Source organism: Drosophila virilis, chromosome 3 (assembly GCF_030788295.1).
Source record: "Drosophila virilis strain 15010-1051.87 chromosome 3, Dvir_AGI_RSII-ME, whole genome shotgun sequence".
Taxonomy (NCBI): Eukaryota; Metazoa; Arthropoda; class Insecta; order Diptera; family Drosophilidae; genus Drosophila; species Drosophila virilis.
The window spans coordinates 4,118,061-4,132,628 of record NC_091545.1 but is presented as its reverse complement, the minus strand read 5'-3'; the positions used below and the strand labels follow the sequence as shown (position 1 = coordinate 4,132,628).

General features: G+C 40.5%; 1 protein-coding gene across 3 annotated transcripts in view; it reads left to right on the top strand.

The window, feature by feature from the left end:
• Positions 1-14,568, top strand: part of unc-13-4A (BAI1 associated protein 3) — a 106,044-nt gene that overhangs the window by 78,320 nt on the left and 13,156 nt on the right. For all 3 annotated transcript variants that reach the window (XM_015175470.3, XM_032434619.2, XM_070207946.1), the window contains 5 exons: positions 704-944; positions 4,330-4,498; positions 6,800-7,100; positions 8,241-8,753; positions 8,819-9,292. In XM_015175470.3, the coding sequence (XP_015030956.1) occupies positions 704-944; positions 4,330-4,498; positions 6,800-7,100; positions 8,241-8,753; positions 8,819-9,292 (1,698 nt within the window). The remainder of the gene's footprint in view (positions 1-703; positions 945-4,329; positions 4,499-6,799; positions 7,101-8,240; positions 8,754-8,818; positions 9,293-14,568) is intronic.

The window sequence follows — 14,568 nt, the reverse complement described above, 5'->3', positions numbered from 1 at the left end:
TAGGAGCCGCATCATAAACGTAAAAAATACGCAAAATGCTGGCAACAAAGTTAAGCCGCTTAGGCGCTTAGCCGCTGCCCATTTTGTGCTGAGTGTGAAAAGTTTTGTAGCTCAATTTAAAGACACAGCTGCTGAGTATATCGATGTGTGTGTAGGTGTGTGTATGTGGGTGTGGGTGTGTGTGTGTGTGTGCGGGTGTGCGTGTGTTTGTCATGCAAATCAAATGATTAGGCACATCATCAGCAACAAGCTCATCATCATCATCATCGTCAGCCTGAACAGCTAAACACTTCAACCCTTGACTGAGTTAAAAATCTGTTAACAGGCGCACCGGGCGTATGATTAATATGAAAACTAACTGGCAAATATGTATATATATTTGTATATATACACGCTGGGGCCAGTGTATATATATACATATATTTGTATACAATTAGTGACAGAAGACAGTAGAAGCAACAAGCATATGGCCAAATGTCGACCCTTATCAATGTTTGAAATAGGTCTGACAAGCATGCCGCGCGCTATGCAAATGGAATACTTAATACTTATGTCGAGCATATTGACAGTACCAATTAGAGCTGGAGCTGGCTGACACGGCCAGCGAGTCAATATGCGAAAATACTTTGATAGCACATCAAGTGCACTCACATGAAACCCAATCCAAGCCTAACTCTCTCGCCCAATCTTTACATACAAACAGGGTACAGGAAACGGATGGGTCGTATTTTGAGAACTTTACATCGCTCGGCTGGAAGCGGGAAAATCGTCGCATGTCGGCAACGCGTGCGGCCGAATCACGTGCCGAGGCTAATCCCGAAAATGAACGTGATCCGCCAGCGCCCGAGGAGTCCATTGACCGGCACGACGATAAGGAGAAGCTCTATGTCGAGGTCCTGCATACCATTGCCAATACGGTGGGCGCACCAGCGCCCGGCGGACAGGTGAGTGCAAGAGCCAAAAGCAAAAAATGAACATAAACTACTCAAATAAATGAAGAGCCTCAAACTTTCTATGAATTTTTGATTGAGCTGAAAACCTATGCAAATAGCAGAGAATATATTTTAGACGGTGAAATTAACGAGCGGTTGGCAAGATGATAGATGATTGAACCCTTACACTACCATTAGTTAATCACAGACATTTAGGCCAGAATGTTGTGCAATTTAAATGATTAATGCCACAAGGTCAAAGTGTTTGAGCCTCTTAATGGTATCTGGTGGTTGGTGGGGGAGGGCAAATGCTTTCCCCTTTTACCTATTCTGTGGTCACAAAATTCAATTATAAAAATGTTTCTATGCGCAAAAAAGAAAGTAAGAGTACCTTAATCGCAAATGCTCGACTGAAAGATACCCTAAATGCAGAGCGAACCTCAATTTGAGGCTAGGGGCAATGCTTGTATGAAAAAAATCGGTATTTATTGTCCGATCACAGAGCACAAATACGAACAAAGCAGAAAGACTATTCAAATCGACTTATCTTGTCGCTCTAATCAGCACTATATAACCTGTATGGCATCTTAGATGCTTCTTGGTGACTGTCAAATAAACCTGCACGAAAAAATATGATACTCCTTTTGCCCATTTGCCATGATTTGTTCAGAGTGTAAAAAGTTGAACTAGACTTTCATTTCGATTGCCGTTTTGTAAGTAATTTTCCAATATTCTCACAACTTGGCTGGCAGAAGTAAACGTGCGATTGGGAGGGGTTGAAGGAAATATGGCCAAGCCGGCCAACATTTTTCAATTATCGTTTTTAATTTAACAGTGAGAAAATTGCACAACTAATGAAACTTGAAGCTGACTGTACCTAGGAGAGCAGAAGGCGACTAAAAAGGGTAGGGGAGGGGCTGCAAAACTTAGTTCATTCTGTTGCGGGGCGGCGTTAGGTTATGGCAGCGTAATAAAACTTTTAGCAGGAAAATAACGTTAAAGTCCTGCTGTGATTGAGCTGAAGCTGGACAAGTCTCGCGGGGCCTCAACTTGAGCCCAAGCCCGGCCCGAGTCACTAAACTTATTTGCGCCGCAGCAGCGCAGCGGGGCGGCATTTCCCAACCAACCCGCAAACACTTTTTCCATTTAATGGAAAATAATTACAAATAGATGTGTGTGTGTGTGTGTGTCGCATAACAGGCAGCAGCTGCAACTGGGTTAATGATTTTAATGCTAACTAATGGTTAAATAAATATATGCTACGATAATGCTCCGACAATACGTAGCATGACTTTACCAAATGTCGAACTTCGCTTGAAAATGTACTCGCTTCCAGAGCAAAGCTTTAATAGAAATTCTGACAATAGAGCCGTTCCGAGAATTGAGGTTTCTTAAAACTAGTAAGCTTATACTTAAAGCAAACTTTTGGTCTTAGAAAGTTTTTATTGGCCAAAATAAAAAAATTCTTAAAAACTTTTCAATACGTTTCACGGACTAAAACTTCGGTCTGCACTTGCCAGATAAGTTCTTAGAAATTAACAGTTTTCATATTTAGCCTTTGCATATATTGTCCAAGAGCACCACTCAAATTACAAATATTAAATACATTTAAAATTTTTCCCAACACAAAACTACTCAAAAGTATTCAAAGCATAATACAGAATACTTCAAAAAGTTAACCGTGATTTCAATGTATTTTTATTCCAATTACATTCACTCCCCTTCCGCTTTTAAGGACGTATACAGTATCTTGTATGTCACATGCATATGAAGTGTTTTTTTGGAATTTAAATATTCTAATATTTGCTACTAAAAGTACTCAAAGATAGTTGCAGCATGGAGAGTGCTTCAAAAGCTGAACTGAGCATTCGTTTGCTTTTCTAAAGCACTGCAAAAGGTATGGTAGGTACTTGAATACCCTACGCTTGTGTCGGTTGGCAGTTTAATAAATTTAAAAAACTACTCAAAAAGTACTCAAAATATATTATGGACTACTTTAAATCAGCTACAACCTAACACCATTTTGTACAGCAGCACAGCACAGCAGAAGGCATGTTAGGCACTAGAATACCCTACGCTTAGCCTAGACTTATTTTGTTTGACAATTCACTCAAATTATAAAATATATTAAAATAGCAAAATATCTGAAAGGCTACTTAAAAAATAATTTTAGAATTTTTCTCAACTTATTACAGGGTATTTGCAAAGTGACCTCAATCAACGCATTTGCAGTTGTTTTCATTTGTTAAGACGAGCACAAATAAGACCAACAAATGATTCTTAGATTTTGGCTAGTCGACGAGTGAATGGAGCAGCGCGTGGGCGGGTCGAATGGAGGCTTGAAGGGAGTTTTGATTGCTCTTAAAATAAAATTCTTAATAATTTAGATGGACGCTGCCAAGGCGACTGCAGTCAAAGCAATCAAATTAAAAGAATGCCTCAGCATAGCCAAAAAAACAGAACCAGGCAGAGGGCAGACGGGCGCGGGAGCAGGGGTAGGAGGTGATGAAAGCGCCATTTGAAGCGTGTGCAAATCAGCAAGTCAGACGGGGAGCTAATAAATTCGACAGGATAAATCAATATGCAAAAATATCAGAGAATATAAAAGAAAATAAGCAGGAAAAAAAAACAAAAAGAAAAATTGTTTGATATGGGGTCGCGCGCAAAGCAAACAGAAAAACAAAAAAACGGAAGCCAATAAAAAACAGCCAAGAGTACTTGACTACTTGATCAGCCAGGAAATACCCTGTTAAACTATGCATAGTTGAACAAAAATATGTGCCGATTGCTGTTTCGTAAAGCGGATGCGCTTCTTCTTCTCTCACCAATGCACGAACGTATAAAATTAATGCGTGCATCGTTATAGCATTTACAGGGTATTTGTAGAGTATTTAAATGTTTGCACATGCTTTCAAAATTTCTCATGACTTTAGTTTCAGTGGATGAAATATACAAAATAAAATGTTGGATATGTTTATGTGAAGCGCAATCCTATATATTTATCGATTTTATTTGGAAGGGTGAATTATCGTTTTTCTCTGCAAGATATATTTTTGTCCCCCTTTTTGTGAACATTTTCAAAAATAGAAGACAGACAAACAGAAGTCCGTTGACAAGCTCATAAACACCCTTAACGCTTACAGGGTATTAAAATATCGTTGCTTTTGCGACAAAAATATGCAAATTAATATTCTTGTTCTTGTTCTCTTTGTTGTTGATATTACAAATTTGTCGCAAAATATTTACAAATAAATGACAAAATAATTAAATGAAATGAAATGAAATTGCCGCCGCACGCGGCGTATGCGCAATATTTGGCTGACATGTGTCTGCATATAACTAACCTTGTCTCTCTCTCTCACTTTCTCTCTCTCTCTCTCTTTCTCTCTTTGTACAGTTTGCGCATTACAAGGACGAAATGTATCTGCATGCACAGCGCGCCTTTGGTGTCAATCCGGATCGTCATTATCGCCTGCTGCACGCCTCCGCCGAGGATAAACCAAAGATAATCGTCCTCTCTGCGGTCGTCATTGAGGCTGATGGTCTCGAGGCAAAGGATGCCAATGGTAAGAACACGGTTGCACCCCCTACCCCCCTGCCCTCCTCTCCCCCGCTCTCCTCGCATCGCCCGCCCTTAACACAACAATCTGTCAATTTCTGTGTGCTGCATAAATATTTTTAGTTTGCAAATTGAATTGCGGCTGCTTCAATAATTGCATTATGAATTTTGTGTGCGTGTGTGTTTATTTTCTGGGTGCGTGTGTGCCCCTGTGTGTGTGTGTGAGTGCATGTGTGTGTGTGTGTGCGTGTGTTCATGATTGGGCGCATCAAAAAGCCAAACGAGTCATCAATAAACTGTGTGCCATATGCGCCATGTTCGAATATTTAACGTTTTTGCCACATTTTTATTATGCTCAATACCCATTGTGATATGAGTGCAGTTGGGTAATATGATTTTATGCATAGATATGTGACAGGACGGGAAAGATAACAGCGTCAAATATATATTTTATCTACAGATATCAAGTGTAGTATGTAAATCAGGAAATCAATGCCCCGAAATCGATTAATAACGATATCTTCGATTTATTGAGCATATCTTTGAGACTAAATAAAAGAGTATGAATTACAATGTTTTATAACTTTTATAGTATTTACACTGTATTTACACTATAAGAATGTACGGATTACAATTAACTCTTCTAGTTAATCCAAAAGTTATGAAAAGAAATCACATTTCAAGATTTATGGGATAGATAGATAGTCAGATATACAGATAGGTAGATAGAAAGATAGATAGATAGATAGATAGATAGATATATAGATATATATATATATATAGATAGATATACTAGATATATTTTAAAGCCAAGTGACTTTTTGTGTTTCTGGGTATCTTTCAAGTCGGCTACTCTCGAGTGGAGCCCGCCCACTTGTTTCAGCCGTGTCACAGTTACAGCTGGCATAGTGAACCCAGGCGGACCACCACAGCCAGAGCTCGGGCACCCGGGAGCCAATGGCAAGTCATCGACTCGGTTCCGCAGCTCGTTCAATAAATTTGCAATTTAATGCTACCCATTTTGTTCATTATGCTCCAAGAGCAGCGGCAGCCGAACGACGTCGATGCCGTCGAAGGCAACGCAATTTCGCATTTTAATGTGCTCAAGGATGTGTAAGGAATACGTTGAGTGCTCCCGCTGCTAGCCTCAACATCTTCTATTCCCCCCTCTCTCTTCATCACTCTCTCTCTCTCTCTCTCTTTGGCATCTGCTAAATGTACTGCTGATGGCTAACGTCTGGCTGCCTGGCTGCGGGTGCATGCGGGCTCCTGCTGCCAATAGCAACAACAACAACAATAACAACTACAAGAATGAGAACAAGACCAACTCGTTGCCAATGAAACGTGGCTGATGAGTGCCGTCGCTTTTGTTTGGCCATCCGCAATTGGCTGTAGTCGTTCGATCTGATGCCTGGCATCAGGTTCAGTTTTCATTAGCAGCAATCGTTACTATTTCAGTTCAAGCATAACACAAAAAAAATACACCAACTCGCAGTTGACTAGTTTTCTAATATGCCCAGCTAGAGATGGAAGCGTTTTCAAGTCCCTGACACGACTCATAACCATCTAAATAAATATAAAAGTTGAAAGTATCATAACTTTGTCCAAACTGGGTCGATTTGTATAAGTTCTAGCATTTTTTTCTAATTTTCTCCTTTAGTTTAATTCTGCATTTTAAAAATAATATGCATTTGCAAAATTTACATTTCTTAGAGAAATGTTTGTTAAAATATACATATTATTAGACTTTTTATCTTAATCTAAACTTATCTAAACGTTAAAATAAAACTGTTTAGCACCATTATACAAAAGTATATCTCAATTTTCTGCTATAATAAATGCAGTCGTGTCACGTGCTCATCTTTAATTGACGCATTGAAGCAATGCGCACTGGCGGAGTTTGAATTAAATTCGTATAGCCCATTGAAGCCATTTAATCGATTATTATCTCTCCATTGAGTTGCCCGTTGCTCAGCAGCCGCAAAGCTTGTCACACTCCCTCTCTCTCTCCCTCCCACTCTCTCTCCCTCTCTCTCTCTCTCTCTCTCATACTCTTTCGCTGTGTGTGTGTAAATCAGTGGCACTTAATAATTGAGCAGCACTTTATGCAAATGAAATGTTAATCATACGCCCGGTGTGACCAGCAACGTCTGTTGCTAGCTGACACGCAGCTGCCTGCAGGCGGCTGTCATTAATTGCCATTTAATGTCGCACGCTTTTCATTAATGTTATATCAAAGCGAATCTCATTTTCTCACTTAGCGTCTCTCTCTCTCTCTTTCTCTCTGTCTTTCTTTGTTTCTTTGCAGGCTTCTCGGATCCGTATTGCATGCTGGGCATACAGCCGGACGGCGGTCCGCCCGTGTCGCCGCTGCCGCTGCCGCCGACGCCGCGCGCCCTTTCGGCGGACATGAGCGGTGGCTTTGATAATAGCGCCACGGACTCGCCGCCGCATCGCAAGCACAGCTTCCGTTTGAGCTTTAAGCGGCGCGAGGCCGGTCGACGGGAGCAGCGCGACTCGCTGGGCGGCCCGGTCCCGGCCAAGCTAATCAAGGCGACCAGCATAAAGCCGCACACGCTCAGCCCCAAATGGAATGAGAAATTTAAATTGTAAGTGTGCATTATATGATTACCCCCTCACCCCCCCCCCCCTTCATTCTCCTCCCCTCTTCTCGATTATGCGGGCATTTAAATTCAATCACGTGTCCATTATCCCACTCACAATTTCGCTGCTCAATGGCGGATTTATTTCCAAAATTATTCAATTACGGCTCGACGCTTTTGCTAAATTTAGTCCAAGAAGTAAAAGCACTTTGCGATTCGATTTGTCGGTGCCTAGAGACACTTCATTTACGCCTCGCCGCATGACAAATGTTGCGCATACGCCGCGTGTCTCCCTGCGACTGAACGCATTTATCATTTAGCTGCGATCTCTGGCAAAGAAATACAACTGCCCGTTATTTACGAGCAAAGGGAAGCAGCAACATTTAATTGTGCCATAAAATCGACAGTACATTTAACAATAACAATTGCAATTGCTATCAAAATTTATGTTGCATTTGCCATCAATATAAGCAACAAAATGCTGCAATTCCTTGCTTTAAATTGCAATACAACTCTTAAATCTCTTTAGCTGACAAGCACTTAAGTTGCTCTGCGTTCTCTTGTCCTCTTGTTAACTTCATGTTAAAATTGTGCGCAATGGGAAGCCGAAACCTTGAAGATAGCTAACAACTAGAATTCGGCAATTGTAGAGCTGATTTTTGTCCGTTTAGTTTTTGTTTATCAACATTGTTTGGTGTTGCGATATGCAACAGGCTGCCAACCCTGCCGTGATAGCCTTTTAAATATTTAGCTTTTAATTATTGTGCTTACAAAGAAAAAGTCTTAAAGCTTAAATCATCTTACAAGCTGCAGCGATATCTTTCAACCTGCTCGTAAATCTCATGTGGTAGCAGTTGTTTTATTCCATGCCTGTTCATAAATATAAAATTTGAGTACTGCGCATAAAAGAAGCAGAAATAGCAGCAGCTGCGAATGGCTAGAATTGTGGCCAGTTTAACAGTTGTTCTTATTTAATCAGAGCTGTTGAAGACACATTCGAAGAAAAGTGTAGCCTACTTATTAGCGCACCGGCTTATTAGACATATTAACGAGCTCGTATCGGTTCGGCTAATGAATCGCCCCGCCGAAATAAATCAAATAAAAACTAAAAGTAAATTAATTATGTTCTCCTACCATTGCGCGCAGCGACATCGATGACATCAACACGGACACATTTCACCTGGACATTTGGGACCACGACGATGAGAGTTGCGTCCTGGACGCAGTGTCGCGCCTGAACGAGGTGCGCGGTGTACGCGGCCTGGGTCGTTTCTTCAAGCAGGTCTGCCAGTCGGCGCGTCAGGGCTCGCAGGACGATTTCCTGGGCTCCGTAAATATACCCATAGCGGATATACCCTCAACAGGGCTGGATGCCTGGTTCAAGCTGGAGGCGCGCAGTCATCGTAGCACTGTGCAGGGTCGCATACGGCTCAAGCTGTGGCTATCGACGCGCGAGGATCGCGGCAACGTTGCCGAGGAGAATAATGAGCAGCAGCTGCGCAAGATTGAGCAGCTGCAGCTGGTCTTTATGCAGCACGAGGTGACCACACACGAGCCCAGCTGGACCTGGTGTGGTGATCTGCCCGGCCCGGCGCTCACCATACTCCATCAGCTGGCCGTACAGTCGGAGCTCACCGATTTGCACTGCGCTATGGCCAGGTAAGTCACAAATTTCAGCCCGAAGCCAACTCACACTCAAGTGTCTCTTCTGTGGTACTCGACAGATATGTGGCCGCTGCTCGACTGAATCGCTCAACGCCGCTGGATCCGAAATTCCTGCATCGCCTGCTGAGCGATGTGGAGAAACAATGGAATCAGCCCAATCAGGAGGCGCTGTCACGCGATCTGGAGCAATGGCTGGCAGAGGCGATGAATGGCTTTGTGGAGCGTTCGTTAAATCAGATACGACGACATCGTGACATCTTTCCGGCACTGAATCCGCCCTCGCTCATACGTTTGGAATTCCTGCTGCGCTGTCTGGGTCTGCTCGGCTCGATGCGCGCCTTTCGCGCCGTCTGCCCCTTTAATAAGGGCGTGCGCGGTGAGGTGGTAAATGCGTTGCGTAAGGGCTCCATTATGTGGGGCCAGAATGTGCTGCGCGAATCGCAATGCTTGCCCAATCCATTATCGAATTTTGTAACAACATTAACCGCCGACATCCAGCTGGGCCAGACCTACTATCATGCCCTATTCGACAAGTGAGTAAACGAGCCATGGATTACAGACATGTTCTCAATCTTATTGCCACCTTTGTCCGACATTGCATTAAATATGTGCGGCACGTGTCGCATATAAAATACGCTTCAAGCGGCCGCCTCCTACCCCTCTTCCCTCCTCCCTTAAAAGTTCCTACCTCCAGTTTTCGGTTCCAGCCAGTTGCCTGGCCACATAAAATTCACAAACAGTTTAACAAAAACAAACGAGACGAGCCACGCATTTAACCCAAAAAAAATAATAAAAAAATAAATAAAATTGCACTACTCGGCAATGCCCGACTAAGAAATACTCTCTACACAGCGACGAGCTGTCGTTGCAAACACACAGATTTTGCTATATGCTGAGGAAACTGATTGGAAAATCGATATTTATCGTTTTAGTAGAAACGGGATAATCTATCGATGATTTAAAAAAAATTAAATACTTTTGTTTGCAAATCATTCAAAATTTTGTGTCTTCCGCTTTATAAATCGATTTCATGAAAGCAAGGAAAGTTATCGATAAATTGAGAGAGAGCTGATCTAAGCGTTATTCGTTTATAATTACTAAGAGAGACGCGTATAAACAGACGCTAAAATATCATAGAAAAGAAATACACTAAAATACCCTTTAACCCTCTTACTATATTAACAGGGTATAAAATCAAGCTTCCTTAGCTACAAACCCGTTGCAATCGAACGGAACTCAACTACATTTATTTTTCTGCGCTTGAAACTGTTGTGGTTCAAGTTTATAGTGCCCACTAATCAGTTGGTTAGTTAGTTAGTTGTTATCGCAACAATAAAGTTCATTAATTAGTCACAAAACTTGTTATTGGCAGTGTGCTTAAAATAATATAGCTAGCTATGCTCGAAATTGCCACAGTAAACTCTCTCGAATTAGAACATGTCGTTTTTTGGCAGGCAAGAGAATAAATGTAAAAACTATTTTTAGAGAAAATAGCTAACTGATCCATTTAATGCAACAAAATGTTAATAGTGCTTTTCACCTGTAGCTCCAATCCTTTTAATATTATATTAGTTATAGATGGGGCAGAAACTGATTCTGACTTTGAATTATAGAAATGAACCTCATATACCATATTTAGCACTAAAGCACTAAAAACTCTGTAATTGCCCAACACTTCAGCGGCATTCCTAATTGTAATCGATTTATCGATCGTCATATTAAACCCTTTGTTAGCCTGGTCTAGCTAATTAAGCTTGTACAAGTTAATACTTTATACTTGGCAATTACACAACACTCCCCCGGCATACGTATTGCAATCGATTTTACGATTATAAAGCCCTCTGCTAGCCTGAGTTCACACACTGTGCTCAACTCACGTTGCACAACACTGAACAGCGTTGTCGAAAGGAGAAAATAAATAAGTTGCAACCCATCTAATCAGTCGCATATTTGTTAGTTAGCGTGGCCATAAAAGGTTCCTAATGACCACATCAAGTGGCTTACAACACATAAGCCTCAAATTAATTGCGCTGTCATAAAAATACGCTCACGTTTCCGTTCCGAAGACGAACAAACTGGCATCTCTTGATGGGCCATTTAAAACGGAGCGTGTCTCCAGTGAGTGGGATGCATTTTGGCACCTCCTGGGCAGCGAAAGTGTTGAGTTTGGCATTAGAAAATTTAGCTGAAGCAATCTCCAAAAGCTAATTGCAGTATTTAAAATTGGTTAGAACGCAAAACTTGTAGCTCGTTTTGCAAGGTTACCTATGCACCTGGCCAACAACTACAATGAAAGGTGCCTTGAGGGGACAACGATGGTTCTTTTTTTTTATTTTTTCTGCTATGGGAAATCTTCGATATTAGGAACATCCCTATTACATAAACTGTCTCTTGGCTTGGCTCTTTTCTCTTGGTTTAGCCTCTAGATCAATTCGGCATCAAAACCTGGCAACATGATTTTTGGTGGAAATTCAGGTGAAAAAGTACACTCAAAAAGCCTACATAGACATAGTTCAAAATTTCCCACCCCCATAACTCGGTCAAATCTCATCCGATTTTCACGAGGATTGATTCTTTTCTCTTGGTTTAGCCTCTAGATCAATTCGACATCAAAACCTGGCAACATGATTTTTGGTCGAAATTCATGTGAAAAAAGTGCACTCAAAAACCCTACATAGACATAGTTCAAAATTTCTCACCCCCATAGCTCGGTCAAATCTCATCCGATTTTTATGAGGTTTGGTTTTTTTCTCTTGGTTTAGCCTCTAGATCAATTTGGCATCAAAACCTGGCAACATGAATTTTTGTCGAAATTCATGTGAAAAAAGTACACTCAAAAAGCCTACATAGACATAGTTCAAAATTTCCCACCCCCATAACTCGGTCAAATCTTATCCGATTTTCACGAGGATTGATTCTTTTCTCTTGGTTTAGCCTCTATATCAATTTGGCATCAAAACCTGGCAACAGGATTTTTGGTCGAAATTCATGTGAAAAAAGTACACGCAAAACCCTACAGAGACATAGTTGAAAATTTCCCACCCCTATAACTCGGTCAAAATTCATCCGATTTGCACGAGGATTGTTTCTTTTCTCTTTGTTTAGCCTCTAGATCAATTCGACATCAAAACCTGGCAACATGATTTTTGGTCGAAATTCATGTGAACAAAGTACACTCAAAAACCCTACATAGACATAGTTGAAAATTTCCTACCCCCATAACTCGGTCAAATCTCATCCGATTTTCACGAGGATTGATTCTTTTCTCTTGGTTTAGCCTCTATATCAATTTGGCATCAAAACTTGGTAACAGAATTTTTGGTCGAAATTCATGTGAAAAAAGTACACGCAAAACCCTACAGAGACATAGTTGAAAATTTCCCACCCCCATAACTCGGTCAAATCTCATCCGATTTTCAATAGGATTGATTCTTTTCTCTTTGTTTAGCGTCTAGATCAATTCGACATCAAAACCTGGCAACATGATTTTTGGTCGAAATTCATGTGAACAAAGTACACTCAAAAACCCTACATAGACATAGTTGAAAATTTCCCACCCCCATAACTCGGTCAAATCTCATCCGATTTTCATGAGGTTTGGTTCTTTTCTCTTAATTTAGCCTCTAGATCAATTTGGCATCAAAACCTGGCAACATGAATTTTGCTCGAAATTCATGCGAAAAAAGTACACTCAAAAACCCTACATTGACATAGTTGAAAATTTCCCACCCCCATAACTCGGTCAAATCTCATCCGATTTTCATGAAGTTTGGTTCTTTTCTCTTGGTTTAGCCTTTAGATCAATCTGGCATCAAAATCTGGCAACATGATTTTTGGTCGAAATTCATGTGGAAAAAGTGTTCAAAAACCCTACATAGACATAGTTGAAAATTTCTCACCCCCATAACTCGGTCAAATCTCATCCGATTTTCACGAGGATTGATTCTTTTCTCTTGGTTTAGCCTCTAGATCAATTCGACATCAAAACCTAGCAACATGATTTTTGGTCGAAATTCATATGAAAAAAGTTCACTCAAAAACCTCACATAGACATAGTTCAAAAGTTCCCACCCCCATAACTCGGTCAAATCTCATCCGATTTTCATGAGGTTTGGTTCTTTTCTCTTGGTTTAGCCTCTATATCAATTTGGCAACATGAATTTTGGTCGAAATTCATGTGAAAAAAGTACACTCAAAAACGCTACATAGACATAGTTGAAAATTTCCCACCCCCATAACTCGGTCAAATCTCATCCGATTTTCATGAGGTTTGGTTCTTTTCTCTTGGTTTAGCCTCTAGATCAATATGGCATCAAAATCTGGCAACATGATTTTTGGTCGAAATTCATGTGAAAAAAGTGCACACAAAAACCCTACATAGACATAGTTGAAAATTTCTCACCCCCAAATTCAAATCTCATCCGATTTTCACGAGGATTGATTCTTTTCTCTTTGTTTAGCGTCTAGATCAATTCGACATCAAAACCTGGCATCATGATTTTTGGTCGAAATTCATGTGAACAAAGTACACTCAAAAACCCTACATAGACATAGTTGAAAATTTCCCACCCCCATAACTCGGTCAAATCTCATCCGATTTTCATGATGTTTGGTTTTTTTCTCTTAATTTAGCCTCTAGATCAATTTGGCATCAAAACCTGGCAACATGAATTTTGGTCGAAATTCATGCGAAAAAAGTACACTCAAAATCCCTACATTGACATAGTTGAAAATTTCCCACCCCCATAACTCGGTCAAATCTCATCCGATTTTCATGAGGTTTGGTTCTTTTCTCTTGGTTTAGCCTTTAGATCAATCTGACATCAAAATCTGGCAACATGATATTTGGTCGAAATTCATGTGGAAAAAGTGCTCAAAAACCCTACATAGACATAGTTGAAAATTTCTCACCCCCATAACTCGGTCAAATCTCATCCGATTTTCACGAGGATCGATTCTTTTCTCTTGGTTTAGCCTCTAGATCAATTCGACATCAAAACCTAGCAACATGATTTTTGGTCGAAATTCATATGAAAAAAGTTCACTCAAAAACCTCACATAGACATAGTTCAAAAGTTCCCACCCCCATAACTCGGTCAAATCTCATCCGATTTTCATGAGGTTTGGTTCTTTTCTCTAGGTTTAGCCTCTATATCAATTTGGCATCAAAACCTGGCAACATGAATTTTGGTCGAAATTCATGTGAAAAAAGTACACTCAAAAACGCTACATAGACATAGTTGAAAATTTCCCACCCCCATAACTCGGTCAAATCTCATCCGATTTTCATGAGGTTTGGTTCTTTTCTCTTGGTTTAGCCTCTAGATCAATATGGCATCAAAATCTGGCAACATGATTTTTGGTCGAAATTCATGTGAAAAAAGTGCACACAAAAACCCTACATAGACATAGTTGAAAATTTCTCACCCCCATAACTCGGTCAAATCTCATCCGATTTCAACGAGGATTGATTCTTTTCTCTTGGTTTAGCCTCTAGATCAATTCGACATCAAAACCTATTAACATGATTTTTGGTCGAAATTCATATGAAAAAAGTACATTCAAAAACCTTACATAGACATAGTTCAAAAGCTCCCACCCCCATAACTCGGTCAAATCTCATCCGATTTTCATGAGGTTTGGTTCTTTTCTCTTGGTTTAGCCTCTATATCAATTTGGCATCAAAACCTGGCAACATGAATTTTTGTCGAAATTCATGTGAAAAAAGTACACTCAAAAACCCTACATAGACATAGTTGAAAATTTCCCACCCCCATAACTCGGTCAAATCTCATCCGATTTTCATGTG